Here is a 27,259-nt window from a genome sequence, read left to right as displayed (position 1 = left end):
GGCAGCAATGGCAAAGGAGCAGGGCCCTAAGGTAAACTGCCAGACTCTTGTGTCATCTGAAATCCCAGCCAGATCACATTTGCCTTCTGTAAGCCACATTTTTCCCCATCCCTTACAGTCCTCTTTGGACTCACTGCGTATGTATGTATGTATGTATGTATGTATGTATGTATGTATGTATGTATGTATGTATTAAAAATTTTTGTTACCTTTTTGTTTTCTTCTATTAGTTTTTCCTATTTTGGGGCTATCTTCTTGCACATTTGACTCCAAGCGGACTTTGCAGGCCCGCCTATTTCCTGTTTCTCCCCCGTAGGGGCGGGGCAAGGTGGGGCGAACCTGCGCAGTAGCGGCCTCAGAGCCGCCCCTTGACTCCCGACTGCGCTTGTCCCATCCGGCTTGCCGTCCTCGCGACCATGGCGGCTGCCGCGCTCTCCGCGTGGCTGACCCTGCAGCCGGGGACCAGGACCCTGCGTGCTTTCTGTACCTCCGTGTCTCCGGCCACCCGCTCCGCGATACCAAGCCCGCGTGAGTGTCTGTCGCCTCCCCTCCGGGCTTTGCGGGAGGTGAGAGGGCGGAACACCGAATCCATGCTAGCCGCCGCGGTGGCGGAGCCCGCACCGCCTTGGGGAAGCCGGTACGTCCTTTGCTCCCGGTAGCAAAGCCGCAGGTGTGGGTCTCTTTTCTGTACCCCTGTCATCGGATTTTTAGTCGCTGATTTCTGCTTCTGGATGGGCTGGACGTTGCGAGCTTTCTGCCCCTAGCCCCTTACAGTGAGTGACCCGCGCTTTCTGGTCCTCCCTTTGCGCGGCCACTGGCACAGGGTCACGCTAGGTACTGGTGCCGGGTGATGTTTGTTGGGCAGTGCTGAACCATGGGTTTTCTCGAACGTTAAGAGAAGCATACAGCTCTCGTGGGACAAATTGCCGCTCTGAATTCCAGCCCTAGGTAGGCCACCAAATGGGATGACCTTCATTCAACAGACATCATTGAGATGACCTTCATTCAAGACACTTGTTCTTACTTGGAAGAATCTGTGGAAAAGACAGATCTGTTAACGGAGTCACACTATATGCAGTGTGAGGTGCTGTAATGGAAGCGTGAATAGAGTAACGGGCATTGAGGAAGAGCCCTCGGGAGGGAATCGGGAAAAGCTATGTCAAAGAGGGGGCGTGTCCAGTCATTCACCAGGTGCTGTCCAAGCTACCGTCTGTACAATCGCTAATCTTTGTATTACCGAGAGTTCAGTCTAGGCCACCATCTCTCACTTCTACAGTAGTTTCTTTACTGGCCCCTATTTCTGCTCATGCTTTCCTACCTTGAATTCTCATAACTAGAGTGAAGTATTCGCACTTGATCTTAGCCAAAAGGCTGAGAAGCGATAGAGTCAAGTATTCAAAAAGCGAATCTTCCCTTGCCACTCCCTTGTTCAAAATCTGTGAATGATTCCTCATTGCTTTAAGATAGGATAAATTCCTTAACTTGTCAGAGTGGCCCTTTATCATCTTAATGATTGTGTCTTGTAAGTTTTTTATTCATTCTGTAAATACTTAACCCTACTGTTTGCTGGGTAGTGTTCTCGATAATGGGATATAGCAAGGTCTCTCACCTCATGAAGTTTATATTGTTTTGGGTAAGTCAGACTATAAACAAAACAGTGTCAGTACAGTGTCAGGCGGTGATTAGGGCTTTGAAGGAAAATAAAGCAGGGTATTGAAAATGATAGATTGGAGGAGTACTGGCTATAGGGTAGATAAAATTTGAGTAGTTAGGAAGGACCTCCTTGAGGAAGTGACATTTGAGCAGAGCTCATGGCCTGGTATCATGCCAAGATCTGGGGGGAATAGCATTGTTGACATAGGGATCTGCAAGTGCAAAAGCCAGGAATTGAGAACAAGCTTAGGGGTGTGATCAAGGAAGAGAAAGAAAGTCAATGAGGTAAATGAACATAGGTAAGTGGTAGTCTTAAGATGTCAGAAAGAGGGCGCCTGGGTGGCTCAGTGGGTTGAGCCTCTGCCTTCTGCTTAGGTCATGATCTCAGGGTCCTGGGATCCAGTACTGCATCAGGCTCTCTGCTTGGCAGGGAGCCTGCTTCCTCCTCTCTCTTTGCCTACTTGTGATCTCTGTCTGTCAAATAAATAAATAAAATCTTTAAAAAACAAAAAAGATGTTAGAAAGATAAGTAATGATCTGATCTTACACGGCTTTTAGGATTTTATTTTAAGTTTGGGATTATACTGGAGGGTTTTGAACATGGAAGTGATATAATTATTTATTTCAGGAGAGGAGGAGCAGAGGGAGAAGGACAAGCCGACTGCTGAATGTGGAGCCTGACGCAGAGATTGATCTCATGACCCTGACTGAGATCATGACCTGAGCCGAATTCAAGAGTCAGATGCTTAACCAGCTGAGCCATTCAGGCACCCCTGATTTATACTTTTAGAATATCACTGACCCCTGGGGCACCTGGGTGGCTCACTCAGTTAAGCATCTTCTTTCTTTGACTTGTATCATGATCCTGGGGTCCTGGGATCAAGCCCCGTATCAGGCTCCCTGCTTGGTGGGGAACCTACTTCTCCCTCTGCCCACTGCTCCCGCTGCTTGGCCGCGCTCTCGCTCTCTCTCTCTCTCTCTCTGTCAGGTAAATAAATAAAATATTTTTAAAAAATCACTGTGTGAAGAACCAACTTTAGTGGGCTAAACGTGGAACGGCTAGGAGGACTTAACTGATGGATTTGATATGGGGCATAAGAATAAGTCTCGGGAAGCAGGTTAGATTCTTATCCTGAGTAATCAGATTATTGGCAGTATCATTTACAGGGGTCAGGAAGTCTGGAAGAAGAAAATTAAGAGCTCTCTTAATGATGTATTGTAGTTGAGGTGCTTATTAAATATTTCCAACTTCTTTTCTTAATGTCCTTTCTGTTCTAGTCTCAAATTTCAGCTATCTTGAACTATTCCCATTGATTTTACATTTCCTTTTCTGTGTAGAAACTTTCTCACTTGCCTGTTCCCAGCGCTACCTCTTGCTCATCCTTAAGGTTTAGGCTTAAAATCCAGCTCTTCAGGGCAGTTCTCTCCAACTAACTAAGTTTTGTCTTCTGCTATATGTTGCCCTTAATAGTATGACTATTTATTGAAATCACTTGTTAAATATCTTATTTGACAGACCACATTCTGTGAAAGCAAGGTCTGTGTTTCTTTTGCTCATTGCTGCCTTCTCCGTTTCTGGTATACAATATCACTCAAATGATTGAGTGAATAAATGAATTACTATCAAGGGATGAATAAAAATGTGTCAGATAAAGAAATGAGATGGGGAGGCAGAAGGGGACAGAAGCCAGACAGGTGGAAGGGATGCACATTCCAGGCAGAGGGGCCAGTAAGTTTGGAGAAAGTCCACAGGCTCTGGTACTGGAAGTTTAGTTTAGCTGTGGGACCTTGTGAAGGGAGATAAAGCTAGAGATAGAAGTGGTTCAGAGTGTGGAGAGTCCTATATGCAATCCTGTTGTCACCCTAACTCTTTTTCTCGGCTCTAAATGACCTCTAAGGATAATAATAGTACTTCCAGTTGTTGTGAACAATAAGATTAAGTGAGATAATGAAAAGCATGTAGCATAGTGCCTGGCATGTGAAAGTGCTACATAATTATAGCACTATATGCTGTGATGAAGCAGAACATTTAGAGAGACGAAAGCTATATACTGTATGTAAATAACTTACTGTCTTCTATAGTTATATGATTTATTAGGAATGGCCATGATTTTTGTTTTTACTGGCATTACTGTAACATTGGCTAATATGTTCTAATGTGCAATACAGAAGGAAAAACAAAGGTTTTTGATTTTGTTTTTGTTTGGTGGAACCAAATAATGCCGAATATGAGCAAGTATATTTATAGTTAAAACATTTCCATTCAAATATCTTTAAAGATGTAAAGTTCTTATTTCTAACTAGATATTTTAATTGGGAAAGTGAATTTGATGATGAACCTTAACATTTATTAAAAATATTTCTTTAGGTGATTAATTCACTATATCATCAGTCACAATACATTTTTTATTTAAATAACTGGACTTTGGGGCACCTGGGTGACACAGTGGGTTATGCCTCTGCCTTCCGCTCAGGTCCTGATCTCAGGATCCTGGGATCGAGCCCCACATCGGGCTCTCTGCTCAGCAGGGAGCCTGCTTCCTCCCTCTCTCTCTGCCTGCCTCTCTGCCTACTTGTGATTTCTGTTTGTCAAATAAATAAAATCTTAAAAAAATAGTAACTGGACTTTTCTTAACTATTTCTGACTTTTCATTAAGATGATTTAGTCCCAGAGCTTACAGAAAATGGATTATTATTTCATTTTCATGAATACCTGAAATAATCTCAGAGTTTTGGGATCATGATCACTGTTGAACAACTGTACATACTCAGTTCTCTGTAACTACTGTGTTGTCTTTTAGGTACAGCAGGCAGAACACCCAGATATGAAAGACCACTGAGAAGAAAGGTAAACAATGTGCTCTACTACATATTATCTTTATGATCTCTGAAGTTCTAAAGTGAGGCAGATATTGATGATCAGGCAGAAGAATGCTGCCCGAGAAGGCTTCACAAGGGGATGCGTACTTGGTGACTGCCAGAGCTTTGGCTCTATTCTTTGACTGGTTTTTGTCAGTACCCCAAGAAATGGATCCTCTTTGAGAAACAGACTCACATATTCCTGGGAAATAGGTATATAAACTAGAATATAGAATTATTTTTGATGGTGCTTTTAATAATTATGAAGCCTGGGATGTGTGTATTAATCTCACCAGTTTGGTCTTACGCTGTAGGCAAGTCTATAAAAGAATCCGAATCCTAAGGTCACTTGTTGAGGATGGAGTCAGAACAGAGACAAATTATTAGATGGAAGTTAACTGGTACCAAATTATAATTATCTAGAGTAGTTATTTTCACAGGAATATTACCTTCTTCCAAGGCGTACACTACCCTAGTTTTGGTATTGCATTATTGGGCATTGCCAGATTTTGCTTCTTTAAAACCCTACTTTTATATGCCAGCCGTCCCCTTCTAATGAATACAGTTTTTAAAAAAATACGTGTATGTTAATGTGATTGACTAAACTGTCACATAGCTGTTCTCTGAAACTAGGAGACTTATAATCTCTCATTATATATGTATTCAGTTAGTTTAACCTACTTACTTATTTCTAAGTTCATATTATTTATTTCTTATTTCCTCTAGTTCTCAGTTATCAGTGTCTTCTCCTGTACTGACTTCCATCAATAAAGTTCTGAAAACTATTTTAACTTGGGAAACATTCACCACCTTACACTGGTTCAGCTTATAATTTTTCAACTTTATAGTGGTGAGAAAGCAGTACACATTCAGTAGAAACTGTTGTAGGAATTTTGAATTTTGATCATTTCCTAGGCTAGCATTATGCGGTATGAGCTTGTGCGATGCTGGGCAGTGTCAGTTAGGTATAGCCACAGAGTCATGAGGATAAATAACCAATATACTTAACAACCAGTCTGTACCTTATAACTATTCTTTTTTTTTTTTGTAACTTTCAGTACAGTATTCAATAAATTATATGACATATTCAACACTTTATTATAAAATAGGCTTTGTTTTAGAAGATTTTGCTCAAATGTAAGCTAATGTAAGTGTTCTGAGCACATTTAAGGCAGGCTAGGCTAAGGTATGCTGTTTGGTAGGTTAGGTGTATTAAAAGCGTTTTTAACTTATGGTGTTTTCAACTTAAACAGAGTGTCCAATAAACCCATCATAAGTTGAGGAAGATCTGTATTTCAAAATACATTGTTACTCTTCAACAAAATGTAAAAAATTTGCTAAAAGTCTAAATCCACAGAAATTTTTAGTGAAGGAAGTGTGCTATTAAAGAAGATCCTTACCAGAAGCTTTGCAGAAACAGTGCAAAAATATTAGGTAGATTTGGTGTTTTTCATTTGAATAGCAGCAGCTTTATGAGAGGTCAGATTTTACATCAGTTGCAATTCTGCTTGTGTTTCTTTTTTTGTAGGTTTTTTGCTTTAAAATTAAAGATCATATTCATATTCATAGAGCATTTTATGTTCTATAGGCACTACCTCCTAGGACAGAGAAAATGACTGTTGACCAAGATTGGCCTAGTGTTTATCCTGTTGCAGCGCCATTTAAACCTTCTGCTGTACCTCTTCCCATTCGAATGGGCTATCCAGTAAAAAGGGGGGTGCCCATGGCAAAGGAGGGAAATCTAGAACTATTAAAGGTAAGGTCAATTGCTGATTCATTGGCTAAGAATTATTTCTAAAGAAATGCTGGTCCTCTTCCCACTCCTACCCTGCCTTGTACTTGAGGGTTCAGTATGTAGCAGCAGGTATTGTATTTTAGTTTAAACTTTTTTTCAGGTAATAATGAATGATACATTCTGATTGTCCATGGTAGAGAAGACTCAAAGAGTCCTGAGCATTTAAGAATATAACCAGTTGATCCTATGGCTTCCTTTCTGGCTTTTTCTTTTCTATTGTATTTTTTCTACCTATATCTTTCAAGTGGAACTCAGAAAAATGAAATGACCTAATTTGAGATTGAGAATTGTGACTGAAATTTACTTTTTTTTTTTTTTGTAAGATTTTATTTATTTATTTGAGAGAGAGAGGGTGAGGAACCATGCACACAAGAGAACACCAACTGGGCAAGAGGCAGAGGGTGCAGGGCTTGATCACGGGGATCATGACCTTAGCTGAACACAGGCGCCTAAACAGCTGAGCCACTGAGGTGTCCCTGAAATCTACTTTTAAAGATTTTTATTTATTTTTGACACAGAGAGAGAGAGAGCACAAGTAGGCAGAGAGGCAGGCAGAGACAAAGGGGGAAGCAGGCTCTCCACCGAGCAGAGAGCCCAATGCAGAGTTCAATCCCAGAACCCTGAGATCATGAGCCGAGCCGACGGCAGCGGCTTAACCCATGGAGCCACCCAGGCACCCTTGAAATCTACTTTTAAAGAGATTCTAAAACTTTCTGCCCAGAAAAGTAGAATATCATTTAATATTGTTATAGTCCTTCAACTTCTTTATTTCGTGAAGCAAAATATGTCATATTCAATGCTTCAGTTGGTAGCATCTATAATGATTTATGAACTATAAGCTTTTTTTTGAAGATTTTATTTATTTATTTTTGCAAGATAGATCATGAACACGTGGGAGCATGAGCAGGGGGAGGGGAAGAGCAGAAGGAAAAGAAGACTCCCCACTGAGCAGGGAGCCCAATGCAGGGCTCAATCCCAGGATGACCTGAGCCGAACACACACACTTAACCAACTGAGCCACCCAGGTGCCATGAACTATAACCTTTTTAAAGAAAATATGAATATGTTTTGCCTGAGAAGGCATATCTTAGATGGTTCATGTTATATACGGTAAAATTGTCATAAACTGTGTTTTCCACTCTATGAGAATCTTTTTCTTCTTTTTTTTAATTGGAAGTATAGTTAACACACAATTTTACATTAGTTTCAGGTATACAACGTAGTGGTTTCACAAGTTTTTGTGCTATACGGTGCTCACTACAAATGTAGCTAGCATCTGTTACCATACAGCCCTATTACAATATCATTGACTATATTTTCTATGCTCTACCTTTTGTCCCTATGATTTACTTACTCCATAACTGGAAGCCTTTATCTCCCACTCCTCTTCACCCATTTCTCCCATCCCTCCATGTCCCTTCCCCTCCAGCCACCAGTTTGTTCTCTGAATTTAAGGGTCTGTTTCGGCTTTTTGTTCATTATGTTTTTAGATTCCACATGTAAGTGAAATCATATGGTATTTTCTTTTTCTGACGTACTTCACTTAGCATATGTATGCTACTTTTATATGCTACTTTTATATGCATCGCATATATATATGTTTAGTATTGAAAAACCGAAAAACAAAAAATAAATTGCTAAAAGATGGTGGTTAAAAAATGAGATGGTAATATGGAGAAGGAGTTGACTGCTGCTAGAGAGGGGTAAATGAAATTTGGAAATCTGAATGTTTCAAGGGATAAAAGAAAACAAACATTGAAGAAATTGATCATTTCTTTAAATGAAAGAAGGGAACTTAGTTTAGGGGTGTTTGGATAGCACAGTGGTTGAGTGACTCCTGATTTTGGGTGAGGTCATGATTTCAAGGTCGTGCGATCGAGCCCCACATTGGGCTTCGCACTCAATGCGGAGTCGGCTTGAGATTCTTCTCCCTCTCCCTCTGCCCCTCCCAGCTGTGTGCACACATGTGCACGTTCTCTCTGTCTCAAATAAGTAAATCTTTAAAAAGCAGTTTCTACTGAGGGTTGCTGGGGGGAGGGGGTTTGGGAGAAGGGGGTGGGACTGTGGACATTGGGGAGGGTATGTGCTTTGGTGAGTGCTGTGAAGTATGTAAACCTGGTGATTCACAGACCTTTATCCCTGGGGATAAAAATTTATGTTTATAAAATGGTTTTCCCTTGGGGAAAAAAAAAAAAACATAGACAAAAAAAAAAAAAAGCAGTTTCTAGAGCAGTATGAATCCATTTATGTAAAGTCATATACATGTATCTGTTTTTTAAAGAGATGTCTAGAAGGATGTTAACCAAAGTGTTAAGACTGTAGAACCTTGAATAATTTGTATGTCTTTTTGTATTCCAGGGAAATTAAGATGATTAAACAATAATCTGTGTCCTTGAGTGCTTTTAGTTTTATAACTAAAATATGTGTACCTGTAGATTTTTGGCAGGAAGAGTACTATAAGAACAGCATTTTTTCCCCCCACAAGTCATCATAAGATACATCATGAATCAATATTTCTCAGAATTCATTTATTGAATTCATAACACATGTGACATAAAATTAATATTGTAAAAACTAGATTTTATTTATTACAAGGTTTGTTGTGCTTAGGATTTACTTTTATGAAATTTTTATTTTATGTTTTTGAGGTAGTAGGTGAATTTATCCTTTAAATTTCTCTATTTTAGATCCCCAATTTTCTGCATTTAACTCCTGTAGCTATTAAAAAGCACTGTGAAGCTCTTAAAGGTAAGTGATTGTTTCAGTATATGAACTTAACAATAACTTTGAACATAAAAATTTCATTTCTAATGATAAAGGGGTCAGTTCATCAAGAAGATATAACATTTGTTTATGCACCTAAATTTACGCATCTTAGTTTATGCACCTAAGATAGGAATACCTAAGTATATAAAGCACATATTAACAGAACTGAAGGGAGAAACAGATGGCAGTATAGCAATAGGAGACTTCAATATACCATTTCCAACAATAAATGGATCAGTCAGAAAATCAGTAAGGAAACACTGAATATAAACTATATGTTAGACTGGATGGGTTTAGCAGATGTTTACTGAACGTTGCATCCAAAAGAAGCAGAATACAGATTCTTCTCAAGCACATATGAAACATGCTCCAGAACAGATCATATGTTAGAGCAAAAGACAAGTCTCAACAAATTTTAAAATACTGAAGTCCTATCAGGCACCCTTTCTGATCACAGTGGTATAAAACTAGAACTCTATTACAAGAAAAACCCAGAAAGTCTTCAACAAAATATTACTTAATCAAATTCAACAGTACATTAAAAGGATCATGTCAGATCAAATGGTATTTATTTCAGGAATGCAAGTATGGTCCAACATAAAAATCAGTCAGAATGATGTATCACATTAACAAAACAAAATTAGAAGAAAACATAGGCAGTAAGCTCTTTGACGTGAGTTTTGGCAATGATTTTTGGATTCGATACCAATAGCAAAGGCAACAAAAGCAAAAATAAACAGGTGGGACTATACCAAACTATAAAGCTATAGCACAGCAAAGAAAACCATTGACAAAAGGAAAGGGCAGTCTACAGAATGGGAGAAAATATTTGCAAACTTCGGGTCAGAGGTTAGTATCCAAAATATATAAAGAATTCATACAACTCAATGATAAAAAATCCCAGACAACTCAATTTAAAAATAAATAGAGGATTGGAAGAATTAATATTGTTAAAGTGTTCATACTACCCAAAACAAAGTACAGATTGAATATAATCCCTATAAAATACCAACAGCATTTTTCACAGAACTAGAAATAAGCATCCTAAAATTTGTATGGACCCACAAAAGTCCCTGAATAACCAAGAGTCTTGAGCAAGACCAAAGGTGAAGATAACACAGTCTCAGTTTTCAGGATATACAATAAGCTACAGTAATCAAAACAGTATGATATCAGGACAAAAGTAGACATATAGATCAATGGAATGGGATAGAGAGTCCATATAAGCCCATGCTTATATGGTAAATTCAGCTGTGACAAAGGAGGCAAGAATATGCAATGGGGAAAAGACAGTCTCTAATAAATGATGCTGGGAAAATGGGACAGCTGTATGCAAAAGAATGAAACTGGACCACTGGCTTAAGTCACACACAAAAATAAACTCAGAATGGATTAGTCATAAATGTGGACCTGAAATCATAAAACTGCTTAAGGAAAACATGGGCATTTCTTCGACATTGATCTTAGCACTATTTTTCTTGATATGTCTCTTTGGAAAGGGAAATAAAAGCAGAAATAAACTTTTGAGACCACCAAAATAAAAAGCTTTTGCGCAATGAAGGAAACCATCAACAAAATGAAAAGGCAACCTACTGAATGGGAGAAGGTATTTGCAAGTGATATATCTAATAAGGGTTATATAAAATATATAAAAAACTTACACAACTCAACACCAAAATATCCCAAATAATTTGATTAAAAAATGGGCAGAGAACCTGAATAGATAGATGTCTTTCCAAGGAAGACATACAAATCATCAGTGGACAAGTGAAAAGATGCTCAGTATAACTAATTGTGGAAAGATTAGTGCAAATCGAAGCCACAAGGAGCTGTTGCCTCTCACCTGCTAGAAATAGTTACCACCCAGAAGGCAAGGGATACCAAATGTTGGTGAAGGTGTGGAAAAAAGGGAAACCCTATTGTACTAATGGCTAGGGATGTAAATTGATATAGCCAGTATGGAATATAGTATGTAGGTTCCTTAAAAAATTAGAACTCCCGGGCGCCTGGGTGGCTCAGAGGGTTAAGCCTCTGCCTTGGGCTCAGGTCATGATCTCAGGGTCCTGGGATCGAGTCCCGCATCGGGCTCTCTGCTCAGCAGGGAGCCTGCTTCCTCCTCTCTCTCTCTGCCTGCCTCTCTGCCTGCTTGTGATCTCTGTCTGTCAAATAAATAAATAAATAAAATCTTTAAAAAAAAAAAAATTAGAACTCCCATGTGATCCAGCAATCACACTTCTGGATATATATATGTATGTGTGTGTGAATGTGTATATGTGTGTGTGTGTGTGTGTATATATATATATATATATATATATTTTTTTTTTTTTTCCAAAAGAAAAGGAAACATGGTATTGAAGAGATATCTGTACTCTTCTGTTCACTGCAGCATTATTTACCACAATCAAAAAATGGAAACAACCTAAATGGGGAGTGCCTGGGTAGCTCAGTCATTAAGCGTCTGCCTTCAGCTCAGGTTATGGTCTTAGGGTCTTGGGACTGAGCACTGCATTGGGCTCCTTGCTCAGTGGGAAGCCTGCTTCTCCCTCCCCCACTTCCTCTGCTTGTGTTCCCTCTCTCAGTCTCTCTTTCTGTCAAATAAATAAATTGAAACCTTAAAAAAAAAAGTGGGGTGTGTGTTTGATATTATTTAGTTATGAGAAGGAAGGACATCCTGCCATCTGTCACAACATAGATGGCCTTGAGGGCATTGTACTAAATGAAATAAGACAGAGAAAAACAATTGGATTATTATTTCACTTACATGTGAAATTTGAGAAGGCTGAACTCAGAATAGTAGGGGCTACGTGGGGGAGGGAGATGTTGGTCAAAGAATACAAACTTCCAGTTTTATGATAAGTTCTGGGAATCTAACATACAGAATAGTGATTATAGTTATTAACACTGTGTTCTCTACCTGGAATTTGCTGAGAGCAGATCATAAATATTCTTAACACAAGAAGAAATGGTAATTACGTGACACTGTGTTAGTGTTGTGAATGTAATCATGTTGCAACATATATTAAGTGCATCTAGTCAATATATCGTGTACCTTAAACTTACACAATGTTTTATGTCAACTATATCTCAATAAAAATGGAAGAACAAAACCTCATTTTTATTGTATTAAATTGTCTTATATTCATTGCTAGTTTCTCCTTTTTTTAGAAAAATTTTCAAGTTTTCAGTGAATTGTTAAGATGTCAAATCTGCAAGTTCCTTTTTTTTTTTTGCAGACTACTCTGCAAGTGGCTATGAATAATAAATAGAACCGGAAATTGTAGTCCTTGTTCAGGTAGACTAGGGACTTAATTGTTGCATTATAGATAGCACATACATAAAGTGATGGAAGAAAATATCGCAGAGTGTTGCCTATAGATAGAAGTCAGTATAATCCAAACTGAAGATAATGTAGAAAGATGCCAAGTCAATAGTTATAGAGTCAGTAATGGGATACTTTGCAGAGAGTTATCTTGAAGAAATTATTTAAAATAAGAACTTCATAGTGATACATAGATGTGGTAACATCAAGTAGCAGAAAAACTGATGATGAAAAGCAGTAGTGTTTTATTTCTCCTTTCCCCTCAGCCCCTCATTTTATTTTTATTTATTTTTTTTTTAAAGATTTTATTTATTTATCAGAGAGAGAGAGAGGGGGAGAGAGCGAGCACAGGCAGGCAGAGAGGCAGGCAGAGGCAGAGGGAGAAGCAGGCTCCCTGCGGAGCAAGGAGCCCGATGCGGGACTCGATCCCAGGACGCTGGGATCATGACCTGAGCCGAAGGCAGCTGCCCAACCCACTGAGCCACGCAGGCGTCCCTCAGCCCCTCATTTTAGAAGTGTTCTCTTTTAGTCATTGTTTAGGTCTGATAATTACTTGCTGAGAGTATATTTGCTTATTTTTTCCACATAGTCTCATTTATGTATGTATGTATGTATGTATGTATGTATTTGACAGAGAGATCATAGGCAGAGAGGCAGGCAACGAGAGAGGAGAAAGCAGGCTCCCCGCTGAGCAGAGAGCCGATATGGGGCTCGATCCCAGGACCCTGAGATCGTGACCCCAGCTGAAGGCAGAGGCTTAACCCACTGAGCCACCCAGGTGCCCGATATAGTCTCTTTCTATACAGTATTTATTATATATTCTTTCTCTGTATATTTTATATATGTATAGTTATGTTAGTATATATTATTCATTATACATACGTAAAATGGAAGTAATCACCAGACCATGACTATATTGCCAGTTCTAAATTTATTGAATTTGAACAATATTTATTGATTCCTAGATATTGGCAGAGAGAGCATGCAGAGGGGAGGGAGAGAGGAAGAGGGAAAGAGAATCTGAAGCAGAGAGTCACCTGGGTGGCTCAGTAGGTTAAAGCCTCTGCCTTTGGCTCAGGTCATGATCCCAGGGTCCTGGGATTGAGCCCCACATTGGGCTCTCTGCTCAGCAGGGAGCCTGCTTCCTCCTCTCTGCCTACTTGTGATCTCTGTCTGTCAAATAAATAAATAAATAAATAAATAAATAAATAATCTTAAAAAAAAAAAAAAAAAGAATGTGAAGCAGACTCCTTGCTGAGTACAGAGCCTCACAGGGGACTCAGTCTCATGATTTTGAGATCGTGACCTGAACCAAACCAAGAGTCGGCTTAACTGACTGCACCACCCAGATAGCCCTCACTCACTTATTCTTTTTCCTTCCCACATGCACGGAGGTAAAGGCAAAGAATTTTTTTTTCATAGTTTTATGCATGTTTTCATATATACATAGACTCAATTTCTCATCTCATTTGCATTGGACTACATACAGAAGGACATTAGAATTGTTTTAGGTTCACAGCTGTTAGTGATTGGTTGTGTAGTTTAATTCAAGAGTTAGTACCTTTGAATGAATTCTTCATGCTAATTAAAAAGGAGATATATAAATGCTCAGTACACTTGTTAAGGCTTTTCAGAAAAGAAATGAAATGTAAAAGCTCTTCGCAGGTAACGTGATAATGCTGGAAGGAGAAATAGTATAGTGATCATGATTATGATATACTTTTAGCTTTTGGAAGGGCCTTTTATTGAGAAATGTAAGGAAGAAATAAAGAAGTCAAAAAGTAGGAAGAATGACTTTACTCTTACATGAAGGAAGAACAGTTTCTCCTATCTTCTTTCATGTATGTGGTCTTTTTGGGATAGTAGAATGCATTTGTATCCTTTTAGTATGTTTCTGTTTATATTGGTGCCTAGTGATAGACTGTGACTGATCATTATTCCAGATTTGTTCCTTGTTTGGCACAAACCATGTAGCACTTTTTAATCCTTTGTGAAGCCAGTTAAGGAATGTTCTGCACTGTGATAAATCTCATTTTTTTCCTTTTTAAACATTATTTTGGAATGTGCATTTATAATGTAGAAATGGGTTTTTAAATGAGGTACTTCTAAAATACTTCATAATTCTTAAATGAATGGTTTTCATATAGCACATTCAGAAAAGTTGCATTATATTTTAAGTGTTTAAGTGTTTAATCTTTCTTTGATTTTGTCTTTACACTTTTGCCAGCTTCTAGATTTAGCTTGTATCTTCCAAATAACTCAAAAGCTTTTAAAATATTTCTTCTCAATTTTCTTTTAAAGTAGGTCAGTTCAGATTTTATATCTAACTTGCAAGTGGAAAATCTGAAGCACAGGAAAGTTAGGTAATTTACCCAAACTTTAATAATCAGTGGTAGAAGTTAAGTAAAAACCAAGGTCTTTCGAAGTCTAGTCTATTGCTCTACCTATCAGATGAATAGGGGTCTATTATGTACTTTCCAGTTGGCTGTATTTTTTAGACATATAATCCGGTAATTTAAAAGTTGTAATTATCATCTGGTTATTGAAATGACTTCTTCAAAGTTATAAAAAATAAAAGAGTCAGTACAAACCCAAGAACTCATAAAATTCTCCAAACTAGTCTCTTATAAAGTGCTTGGCAGTGTGGCATCTTAGAGTGCAGGATATTGGAATTGTTCCATGATGGGAATAAAATTTAACTTCAGTAATCATGCTCTTTCCATTTTATTTAAATGTCAGAATTGTGGAGCTACTTCTTTCCCCTCAAGTGTGTGAGTATTGCTCTCTTAAGCAGGGTGTTCAGGGAATGGTGTGAGCTATACTTAATTTGTTACCATATATTTAGTTATAAATCTTGGAGAGTCTTTGTGGCATTTTGCTGACTGGTATTAAAGCCTATAAAGGGAGCTAAATATAGTACCTACTATAAGAAAATTGTTAACTAGGGTAAAGCCTCTGCCTTCGGCTCAGGTCATGATCCACGGTTCTGGGATCGAGCCCCACATCGGGCTCTCTGCTCAGCAGGGAGCCTGCTTCCCTTCCTCTCTCTCTCTGCCTGCCTCTCTGCCTACTTGTGATCTCTGTCTGTCAAATAAATAAATAAAATCTTAAAAAAAAAAAAAGAAAGAAAATTGTTAACTATAGGAAATGTTATTGACAAAGTACCTTTCACTGTCCCTTAAATCGTCACGTGGAAGGGTTTCCACATATGTCTGTGCTTGTGACCAGCCTCTCCTGCAGTCATGCTTTTTGGAGAAAGCACAGACCCCCTGAGATTTAATAGGTTTGACCTAAGAAACCAATTACTTTTAGGTATTCTTCGAATGAATGAAGACTCTTAGAATGCAGTGAAATTTCCATGGAGGGGAGGCTGATAGTGCCAGAAGTACATCTCAAGCTGAGAGCCCTCTACCTCACTAACTTTATAGGAATAGGGCAAAATGAAATCAGCTACCTTCTTACGGAGTCCCTCAATACAGATAGCTGTAGGACATGCCAGGAGCTCTTTTTCTTTTCAGCCCCCTCTCCCCTATTCCCCACCCCTCCACTGAAGGCCTGAGTTTGTATGTGCTGTGGAGATCTGTGCTGTGGAGATAGACGGTGCACCACATTTTTGTCACAGTGCTTGAAACTTCCCATTGTGGCCCTCTTCTCACAGCCAGTCCCATCTCCCCTTTAGGCTAGTTGTGTTGCCTGAATCTGAGGACAAGTCTGTTCCTTTTTCCATTTAGCTTCGTTGGCACAGAAGTCACCTAGAGGAAACATGAGTTACTGTAAGGATCTATTTAGTAATGCCCTAGACTGTACCTGTTCAGTTTGAGGCCCTATTCAGCTCAGTTTCTGAGAGAATGGAGACCATATCTCTCTTCTAAGAGCTCTTTCAGAGCCTTTTTCAGTTCCCCTCAGAACTTTAGTAACTTTCATTTGGGAATGAATTACTATGAACTGTTGCTTTTCTCAAAAATAATTAACACTCTGAGCACTATGAACTGTTTGCTTTTAGTTGGTGAGTGAGGGGGGATTAAAGTGCCCCATAACTGGGTATGTGCAAAGCTATAATAAGCTTCTATCAAGTCATAGCTTCCTTTTAACCAAGCTTACTGCTCCTCACCAAACCCAAGTTATCTGAGTCTTTTATTTAATCACATTCCCTAACGAGGATTCATCTGAGAAGAAAAGGGGTGAAGGATGATGATGTGTTTGTGAGGTGCAGAAGAGAGTCTGCTCTTTCATTCCATGTAGCTCGAGAGTCATCTCCCTCAGTGATTTGGTCTGGTAGCGCACATTGCAACGAGAATGTACTTGGCGAAACTATACTTGAGATTATTTTTCTTAATTCTCAGATTTCTGCACTGAGTGGCCAGCTGCTCTGGACAGTGATGAAAAATGTGAGAAGCATTTTCCCATTGAAGTGGACACAACTGATTATGTTTCAGCAGGACCATCTATCCGAAACCCCAAAGCACGAGTAGTAACCTTAAGGGTAAGGAATATTTCTCTAAAAATAAGAATTATTATAATACATTAATTCAAAATAACATTTTGTATATAGAAAACTGATACTGTAGAAAATTTGGAAAACAGTGAAAATTTTAAAGTATTAAATAAAATTGCCTCTAATTCTACTACTTATAAATAACCTTGACTACTGGAATTCATTTTAGTATATATATAGTCAACCTTTGTGTATGTTAATAGGATGATACTATATTTGATTAGTTATCTGCTCTTTTTTATTTAACAATGTGAATTAAAATTTTTCCAAGGTTATTAAACATTCTTTAATTTTTTTATTGAAGTATAGTTGACATACATTATTATATTAATACCAGGTGTACAAGCTAGTGATGATTATATACATTACAAAATACTCACTATGATAAGTGCAGTTACCATCTGTTAGCATACAAAGTTATCACTCTTTAATATTATTTTTTTATTTTATTTTTAAGTTATCTCCATACCCAAGGTGGGGCTTGAACTCAAAACCCCAAGATCAAGAGTCACATCCTCTACTGAGTGAGCCAGCCAAATGCCCCTCTTTAATATATTATTAATGGCTACATAGAATAACGTAAATCAGGGTCTTTTCTATGCTAAGAGAGTGTTTGAGGCTGAACACTGATATATAATAAGAGACCAAAATCTGAATATTTGGGCTTTTTGTTTACTCTTTCAGAGATTTCTTAGGAAATAAGTGATAAATAAGAGTGGTTTTAATTCTCCTTTTTAAATATCTATACCTTGTTTTTATCTTTTCTTTTCGTCTTTTTCATTAGGTGAAACTTCTAAAATAATGTTTATGTAGTCCTTTATGCTGTTCTATACAATGGATGTGCCTCTGGCTTTTAGCTTCTAAGTATACACTGGTATTCAGTTTGAGATAATAGCCTCTATTAGGTTAACGATGTGTCCTAGTCCTATAGCATTTTTGAAATGATCTCCTTTGAATTAATGTAGTAATGAATTATATGGTTGTATTTACACTTACTGAAGTGTTCTGAACCCTGATTATTTCATAGTACATCATTCTTTTGCCTTCCTATGGATCTGCTCTGTTAGCATTTTATTTAGGATCGTTTGTTGCTTGGAGAAACATTAAATCCCTGCTCCTACCCATCAGAGCATGTCACATACTATTGCAGTTCCAAGTGTCTTGCTGTACTAACTTCCAAGTTAGTATTTGAAACCACTGTTTTCTCCGGTAAGAGTCTTGATCCACATGGCATAGCTTTCTCATATAGCAGTCACAGAGCAGTTACCTGATGGGTTTTTGTTTTTTGTTTTTTTGTTTTTAACTAAAAAAAAATTAGATTTATGGAAAACTTTCAAGGATAGTTCACAGAATCCTCCTATATTTCACACCAAATTTCTTATGTTGTTAACATTTTTACTATTGTGGTACATTTATTACAACGAGCCAATATTGATACATTATTAATTAAAGTTCATACTTTATTCAGATTTTCTTTTTAAAGATTTTATTTCTTTATTTGAGAAACAGCACTCATGAGACAGAACATGAGTTGGAGTGCATGGGAGAGGGAGAGGCAGGCTTGCCGCTGAGCAGGAAGCCCTGTTGACACCAGGCTCTGTCTCAGGACCCTAGGATCATGCTCTGAGCCAAAGGCAGATGCTTAACAGACTGAGCCACCCAGGTGCCCCTATTCAGATTTCTTTAGGCACCTCTTGACTGTGGTGGTTTCTCAGAATTTACTTGTTTTTAGTGACCTTGACAGTTTTGAGAAGTACTAGTTATGTATTTTGTGGAATGTACTTCATTTTAGATTTGTTTGATTTTCTTCTCATGCTTAGACTGGTATGTATTTTTGGGGAGGAAAACCTCACCAGTAAAGTGCCATTTCGTCATATCATAGCAAAGGTGGAGACTCCTTTTTTTTTTTTTTTTTACACTCAAAAAATGAGATTTTGTACTCCATGTAGTTTTTATTTTAAATCAGAACAGTCCATGTTTGGGGTGCCTAAGTGGCTGAGACAGTTAAGCGGCTACCTTTGGCCAGGGTCATGATCACAGGGTTCTGGGATCAAGACCTACTTTGGGCTCCTTGCTCAGCTGGGAGCCTGCTTCTCCCTCTACCCCTCCCCCTGCTCATGTGTGCTCTCTCTCTCCCTCCCTCCCCTTCTCTCTTTGTCTCTTTGTCAAATAAATACAATCTTTTTAAAAAATGAAAAAGAAAGGGCTCGTGGGTGGCTCAGTGGGTTAAAGCTTCTGCCTTTGGCTCAGGTCATGATGCCAGGGTCCTGGGTTCGAGCCCCATATCGGGCTCTGCTCAGCGGGGAGCCTGCTTCCCCCTCTCTCTCTGCCTGCTTCTCTGCCTACTTGTGATCTCTGTCTGTCAAATAAAATCTTAAAAAAAAATGAAAAAGAACATTCCATGTGGACTGCAAAAATATGTTGACAGTCTCGCAACCATTTTTACACTATAAGGTAACAAGTAGATAAACTTTAATTTCTAGAAATATTATTAGAGGTACATCCATGTTTGATTTGTAATTTTCTTTCTTTGAAAGGTTTTGGTATCAGGATTGTGCCTTCTTTATGAAATAAATTTACAAAGCTCGTCAGCCTTTTTTTCCCCCCTAGAATAGTTTAAATATCATAGCATTACATTTATATGTTTGGAGAAATTGAAAATATTAAAATCACAAAAGACAATACATGTTTACTGTATAAATTTTAGAAAATCTAGATAAAGGGGGGGGGGAAACCTTAAAATTATGCTTGGCCAACATTCCCCAGGTTAATATAAATTGCCTAAGGAGTAAGGTGCCTGGCTGATTCAGTCAGAGGAGCATGTGACTCTGGATCTCAGGGATGTGAGTTTGAGCCCCATGTTGGGTATAGAGATTACCTAAAAATGTTTTTAAAAATTTTTTTAAAAAGTACCTAGGGGTAATTAATACCTGATATATTTTTAATAATTTAGTAAATGTTGCCTCTTTTTAATAATAATGATGATAATAACAACCAGCTGTTGTCAAGCTCCATGTTAAGTGATTTAAAAAATCTCTGAACTCAGAATCAGGAAATCTAGAATTTTGCCTTACTTTTTGTGGGCCTTAATCTTCAGTACCAGAATAGACATCCGGTTCCCTACTTGTTCTGTTTGTTTATTTTATTTTACATAAAAATAATCCGACTGCATTATTTGAAGTATCCCACAAGATACCACTTACCTATCAGGCCGCCATCCACTTTTGTCTCCTTTTTTAAAAAAATTTTTTTTAAAGATTTTATTTATTTATTTATTTGACAGAGAGATAGAGAGAGAGATCACAAGTAGGCAGAGAGGCAGGCAGAGAGAAAAGGGGAAGCAGGCTCCCCGCTGAGTGGAGAGCCCAAAGTGGGGCTTGGTCCCAGGACCCTGAGATCATGACCTGAGCCAAAAGCAGAGGCCCAACCCACTGAGCCACACAGGGGCCTCCTGTCTTCTTTTTGTCTTATACCACCATGTGAAACCTTCATCACTTCTTTGTGTTCTTTTCCTAACTCACATCTGCCCTTCTCGGACTCTTTTCACTCTACCCACTGTCAGTTGAAGCTCAGTGGTGGTGTCCTGAATGGTATCATTTCAAGGGTAAAAGTAGGTAAAACAGTGGGACTAAAGCATGTGCATTCCTGTGTGACTTATTTTTTTATTTTATTTATTTTTGGGGGGGAGAACATGAGAGAGAACCTGAGTTCTCTTCAGGGGTATAGGGAGGGAGGGAGAGAGAATCCCATGCAGTCTTCTTGCCCAGTGCAGAGCCCAGTGTGGGGCTTGATCTCACAACCCCAAGATCATGACCAAAATCAAGAGTCAGATATTTAACCAGGTGTCGCCTGGCATGATTTAAAGTAATATTGTGAAGCCAGTCAAATAGTATAAAGTACTATATTAAGAGATATTCGAGGCCACTGGGTGGCTCAGTGGTTAAAGCCTTTGCCTTCGGCTTAGGTCATGATCTCAGGGTCCTGGGATCGGGTCCCGCATCGGGCTCTCTGCTCAGTGGGGAGCTTGCTTCCCCCCTCCCTCTGCCTGCTTCTCTGCCTACTTGTGATCTCTCTCACTCTGTCAAATAAATAAATAAAATCTTTAAAAAAAAAAAGATACTCAAATTTTTAAATTCAGAGAAAGAAAGATGGTATCATATTTTTCTTGATAGTCATAAAGGTAGTGCTGAATTAAAAACAATATTTGTGTAGGACTTTTCTTTAAAAATGGCTTTCTTCTATTTATTCTCATTTATTCCTGACAAAAATCCTGTGAGTACTTTGTTTTGTAAATGAGGAAACAGTAAGATCAAGTGATTTAAGGTCACTTAGCAAATAAAGTTGCAAATCTAGAAATCAAACCCAGGTCTTGTCTTTTGTATATAACTATAGTTCTTTAACTGACGTACTATGCTTCTAAATAGAGAAGGTACTTCACACAATTAGGTTTATTTCTCAATTTATGTAACTCTTTAATATGGGCATTTGAAAGTATATACATAAAACCATGATCTCCTATGATTTGAAATGTCAGTGTTGTTTTGGGGATAATGTTAATACAGTATTGATGCTTTAAAATGTAGCAAAAGAAAAGTCCAAGCATTCTTTGGAATTTTGGAAAAAGAATGGTAATGATTGCTGCTCAATTTCAGAGTCAGACTGTTCATCTAGTTTAATGACTACAATTTTGCAGTGCCTTTGAGTGCTAGCAGGTGGCGTGAGTGTACCACATGGCTCTAAAATATTTGGAGTTTCTGGCATAAACGCTGTATAATTTTTGAACATTCAAAGTGTTAATGTGAATGTTAGTTTTAAAGCAGTTACAATAATCAGCATTGGTGCCATTTTTTTTTTACTACTTCTTACATAAAAAGCTAGAACACTTAAACTTTTTAAATTGTAAATTTTTAAATTTATTGTTGAAAATGATTACATTGAAGGGAGTTTTAAAAGGAAAAAAATCATTCCATTCTCTTATTCTAACGTAAAAACTATTCTTTGTACTGTATCTGTATGCATGCATATGTACAAGTATGTTAATAATTAGGGGTACATTCATTTCACTATTTCCTTTTAAGTAATTCTTATCGTTAATAATCAGAATTATATTTCTTATACCTCAAGCTGATAAACTGGTTGTTGATACGTATTCTTTCCAGGGGACTGTGGTAATTTGCACTGCCTGCACATAGGACCATTCTGTTAGGTTGATATTTAATAGTCAATGTTTTTCCTGCATTTATTCTTTAAAAGTATATATTTATTTATTTATTTCCTATATTTTCTTAGTTCAAATAAAAATTCACAGTGCTTAAAAAAAACATGTATCCTTTCTTTTTTTCATTAATGTGTTCATTCAACAAATACATGTCATATGTTCTTTAAGTGCTAGGCCATCACCAAAAATGGGACTGATACCGTTCTTACCCTGGAGAGTTTGCAGGCTAGTGGGAAAAATGGAAAAATAAATAAGCTCTTCTGCTATAAAGGCTTGAGGGAAGTGCAGGGTTATTGAAGCTAACGAGAAGTAGATGTGATTGTAAAATCTTATTGAGCCTTTTTTTCTCTTCATATAGTTATGGATTTTTCTTATTCTTAATGCCGTCCATGGAAAAACAGTGTGTGGCTTACCTTACTTAACTGTATTCTAATATCTAACCTATTTTTCTATGTCAAGTCTAGTTTTCTTTTAGATACCTTCAATCCATGCCATAATTCTCTCCAAATTAAAAACTGTTCATGTAGTCCAGTGTTTCCCAAAATATGTTTTAAGGAAGACTAATTCCATGAACTGTCCCTTGAAAAATAGAATATGAGGTCAGATAAATCTGGAAATTGTTACATAAGAACCCTGCGTCTTGAAATTTCAGAATGCTCATTAGCATATTACCACTTCTAAGAAGTCCTTCTATAAAGAACCCAGTTTAACTCTGTATTATCTGAATATATTCAACAAAAATAGCCTTTTTAGAGACATAATTCTTTTTTTTTAATATTTTATTTATTTATTTAACAGCCAGAGAACACAAGTAGGCAGAGAGGCAGGCAGAGAGAGAGGAGGAAGCAGGCTCCCTGCTGAGCAGAGAGCCCGATGTGGGGCTCGATCCCAGGACCCTGGGATCATGACCTGAGCAGAAGGCAGAGGCTTTAACCCACTGAGCCACCCAGGGGCCCCGAGAAATAATTCTACTTAACAGCCTCTGGGACTAGTATTAACATTTTGAGAAATGTTGAGCTGAATTTTAAATGTCTTGATCCTTCATGAATGCTCTATACCATCTTCCATGAGATACCTGTACCTTTTAAAATAAATACCCCTAAGCAAGTTGCAATGATAAAAGTCTCATAATTGCATGGTGGAAATATCTTAAAGCATTTTTGTTTTATCCCAGTATTCTTATATTCCAGCTTTACTAATACTAATTGAGTGTAATTCTTAGTGCTACTCATAAGCTGTAATATCATTTATTTAAGAGACTTATTGGTTTTAACAGGAAAGGTGCTAATGCCCAGAACTTTCAACTCAAAACAGTTTCCTCCTCCTCCTTTTTTTTTTCCCCCATGAGTAAGATCAGGCTTCATAATGCATGCCGTTTGCTAACTCTACATAGACAACAGTACAGGTTGCAAAAGTTTCTTTTTGGTTAGTTTAACATTAAATGATATTGATACTGGGTTTTGGGGTTTTCTTTTCACTAAACAAAGTATCTGAAATAATTCTTTTCAAATAACTTTTTCTTGTATTTTTAAGGTTAAACTTTCCAGTTTGAATTTAGATGATCATGCAAAGAAGAAACTCATTAAACTTGTGGGAGAGCGATGCTGCAAGACTACAGATGTACTTACCATCAAAACAGACAGGTAAAGAAAAGTTCAGCCAATTGGTCATTGTGTTGTTTTTATTGGTCATTGTGTTGTTTTATTATCTTCCAGTCTTCTGGCAGTCCTTTCCTTAAGAAATGACATTGAAAATCAGGGTATACATAAACAATGAATTCTGGTACACTGAAAAGAAATTAAAACAATAAAAAAAAATCGGGGTAGCCTTATACATCAACATAAACTAACGTATTAGGTCAGTGAAGTTGTCCCATTCATGTGTTTATTTATTTTATTTTTTTCTTAAAGATTTTATTTATTTGACAGAGAGAGACACAGTGAGAGAGGGAACACAAGCAGGGGGAGTGGAAGAGGGAGAAGCAGGCTTCCCACCAAGTAGGGAGCCCGATGCAGGGCTCCATCCTAGGACCCTGGGATCATCACCTGAGCCAAAGGCAAACACTTAAGAACTGAGCCACCCAGCCACCTACATTTCATGTGTTTAATATCTTCACACTAGTCTACTGTTGCTGTCCTCTTTATGGACATGGAGAGGCTTGCCTAACTGCCTAGTTAAATTATTATTGTTATTTTTCAGTCTGGATTCTAATATATCCATGTGAATAAGACTCAGGGAAGATGTTAGAAGAGAACAAAAGTGTGATTTGCAAGTGATTAAAGTTTAAACTGATTTTTACAAAGTCAAAGATCTTTCAGTTCAAAATTTAAATGATTAAATACAGAGATTTAATTTACCCAGGCAATTTTGTAAATAAGAATTTTAGTGAATTTGCTTCATAAAAACAGTATTAAATTTACCTCATATGAATTTATAAATTGTGTTATTTGAGGTGAAGAAGGGTTATTGGTATGTTTTTACAAAAGGGTTATTTTATTTCTGTTTCTGGAAGGCGGGGAAGGGTAGAAGGAAAGGGGGAGAGAGAGAATCTTAAACAGGCTCCATGCCCACCACGGAGCCCAACACGGGGCATGATCTTGTGACCCCAAGATCGTGACCTGAGCAAAATCAAGAGTCAGACACTTAACGGACTGAGCCCCCAGGAGCCCCAGGATTATTTTATTTTTATCTTACCATATTTGGCTGTTTCTGAATTATGTCAAAATATAAAGACCTGCCTTTAAAGAAAAGCAAGTGGGCAGATATCTTCTCTCCCTTCCCATTCTAGTTTCAAAGCTCTTGGAAGTCATTTAAGATTTATGTCCTCATTCTTTTTTTTTTTTTTTTTTAAAGATTTTATTTATTTATTTGACAGAGATCACAAGTAGGCAGAGAGGCAGGCAGAGAGAGAGAGAGAGGGAAGCAGGCTCCCTGCTGAGCAGAGAGCCCGATGTGGGGCTCGATCCCAGGACCCTGAGATCATGACCTGAGCCGAAGGCAGCGGCTTAACCCACTGAGCCACCCAGGCGCCCCTATGTCCTCCTTCTTAATGGTGAGAAGAAGTAGTATGGCATATATAAATGAAGGCAATAATGAGGGGTGGAAAAAACTTGGGAACCCTGGTTTTAGAGTATTATAGTATGGGGGAAAATAGATTTGAGATATATTAGTAATATTCTTTTTTACTGTCTTTAGAAAATGTAAAATAAGGTTGAGTTTTTAGTTTGTGCAGCTTAAAAAATTACTTTTAAAGTGTTGCTCTTTGAAATTCTGTAAGTATCTGACAGAGTTTTTCCCTAAGTTTTCCAGTGTTGGTGGGTGTGGGTGTGTGTTTATGGTAGCAACTATTTAGAGAACTATTAAACCTAAATATGTAGAATAAGCAGAGTACTGTTAAAGTCACTTGTCATGTGATGGTTTTGTTTTTTTTTTTAAGATTTTATTTATTTAATTGACAGAAAGAGGGAGAGAGTGAGTCCAAGCAGGGGGAGCAGCAGGCAGAGGGAGAAGCAGGCTCCCCACTGAGCAGAGTCCAACATGGGACTCCATCCCAGGACCCTGGGATCATGACCTGAGCCAAAGACAGATGCTTAACTTACTGAGCCACCGATATGCTCCTGTCAAATGATGATTTTATTTTATATTTAAAGAAATTGGAATTAATAATTTCTAAAAGCTTAATTTGTTATCTCAAATTTATATAGAAGTTTTATCTAGTATTAGGTCATTAATTCTATTTTAAATACAACAACTTCAGTATAGCATTGAATAATATAGCTTATTTTTTTTTTAAACTTGGCTCTGGAGAAATCAAGATGAACGTTTTGATTAGCCACTGTCTTTAGTCTATCTCTATTTTTAAAATGAACTCAGTAGATACACTCACACTGTCCAGCAGACTCTTAGCCCCAAGATTGTGAAGGGCACTTGGATTGGACACAGTCATATTAAAAATAGTGTAAAACTATTATCAGATACAAATAACTCCCATTAGTGATGAAAACAAAGAGAAATAAAAGGTAGGATATTCCCTGAATATAGAGAATACCTGAATATAAGTTATCCTTTGTATTTATTGTTTGTATATTTTGCAAATTATTTTATGTACTGAATTTTTAAAATTTTGACTTCTTCTCTCTCTTTCTCTTACAGGTGCCCTTTCAAGAGACAGAATTATGATTATGCACTCTATCTGCTAACAGTTTTATACCATGAGTCTTGGGTAAGTGATTGTGTGTGAATGTTTAATAATTTTGTCAGGATAATTTAGATGGTGTTAACATTTCAAAACAGTCTGTGACAGTTAGTCGGTTGAGGATTTAATGAACCACTAAACTACAGATGAAATGTTATAAATAATTTCTACTGACATTGAAATTGAGGACCTTGAAATAGATTATGCAGTCCATCTCAGTTCCATCTTACAGAAATCAGATGACCAAATACTAAATGCCTTTAAAATTCAGAGTTTCTGTCTTCGTTTAGAAGATCTGAATTTTTTTTTTCTTTTGTTTGACTTTGGCTGAAAGTTATCAAAGTTATAGAAGGGAGTTCATCTGTATAACTCAAGAATTTAGAATGCATCCTGCTGTTCAAATAAACTTCATAACAAAGCCCCAAAACTTTATAGAAAGGTATTTTAAATATTTATTAAAATTTTTAGTTAACACATAGCCTTTTGTGTGAACATTTCACTAGTTTACATCAGGGACAATTAAGGGCAATTATTTATTTAATTTTAGTATTAAAAATAGTCTTGTGTCTGAGTGTTTTGAGATTTAATACAGGCATACACATTTATTTATAAGGAAGTTTTTGCTTGAGCATCAACTTACTAATTTAAAGTTGGTATCTAATAGTTTGGGTAACTCAAAGTTTTAAATATTATTTTTAAAAATTAAAATAATTTAAAATATGCATAAATTAATTTTTTTGCAGCTTGCCTAACAGACATGGGACTCAGTAGTATTTTCTATTAGGAACGTATGAAGGAATGGAGATAGGAGAGTGTCACTCTCTTTAGATGTTTGAAGGACTTCATATTAAAGAAAGGTTAGATTTGTTTTTCATGACTTTTAGGTATTACAACAAGGTAAAAGCAATAGAGAAACAGACTTTGTCACTGAGTACAAACTTTCTAAGAGAGTCCTCTAA

At 37.4% G+C, this 27,259-nt stretch overlaps 1 protein-coding gene across 1 annotated transcript; it reads left to right on the top strand.

Annotated features, from left to right (window-relative positions):
• Nucleotides 1–355: 355 nt before the first annotated feature.
• LOC309870255 (small ribosomal subunit protein mS35-like) lies at nt 356–27,259 on the top strand (the record flags this gene model as incomplete). The annotated part of the gene is made up of 8 exons (XM_082742439.1): nt 356–528; nt 4,455–4,501; nt 6,101–6,268; nt 8,995–9,055; nt 16,736–16,875; nt 23,639–23,748; nt 26,258–26,327; nt 27,185–27,259. Exons 1-8 carry the CDS (start codon nt 417–419, stop codon nt 27,257–27,259), a joined length of 783 nt encoding a protein of 260 aa, XP_082598565.1. The 5' UTR covers nt 356–416.

The sequence above is a fragment of the Mustela nivalis genome (assembly GCF_964662115.1).
Source record: "Mustela nivalis genome assembly, chromosome: 7".
Taxonomy (NCBI): Eukaryota; Metazoa; Chordata; class Mammalia; order Carnivora; family Mustelidae; genus Mustela; species Mustela nivalis.
This window is presented reverse-complemented; position numbering and strand designations above follow the sequence as displayed.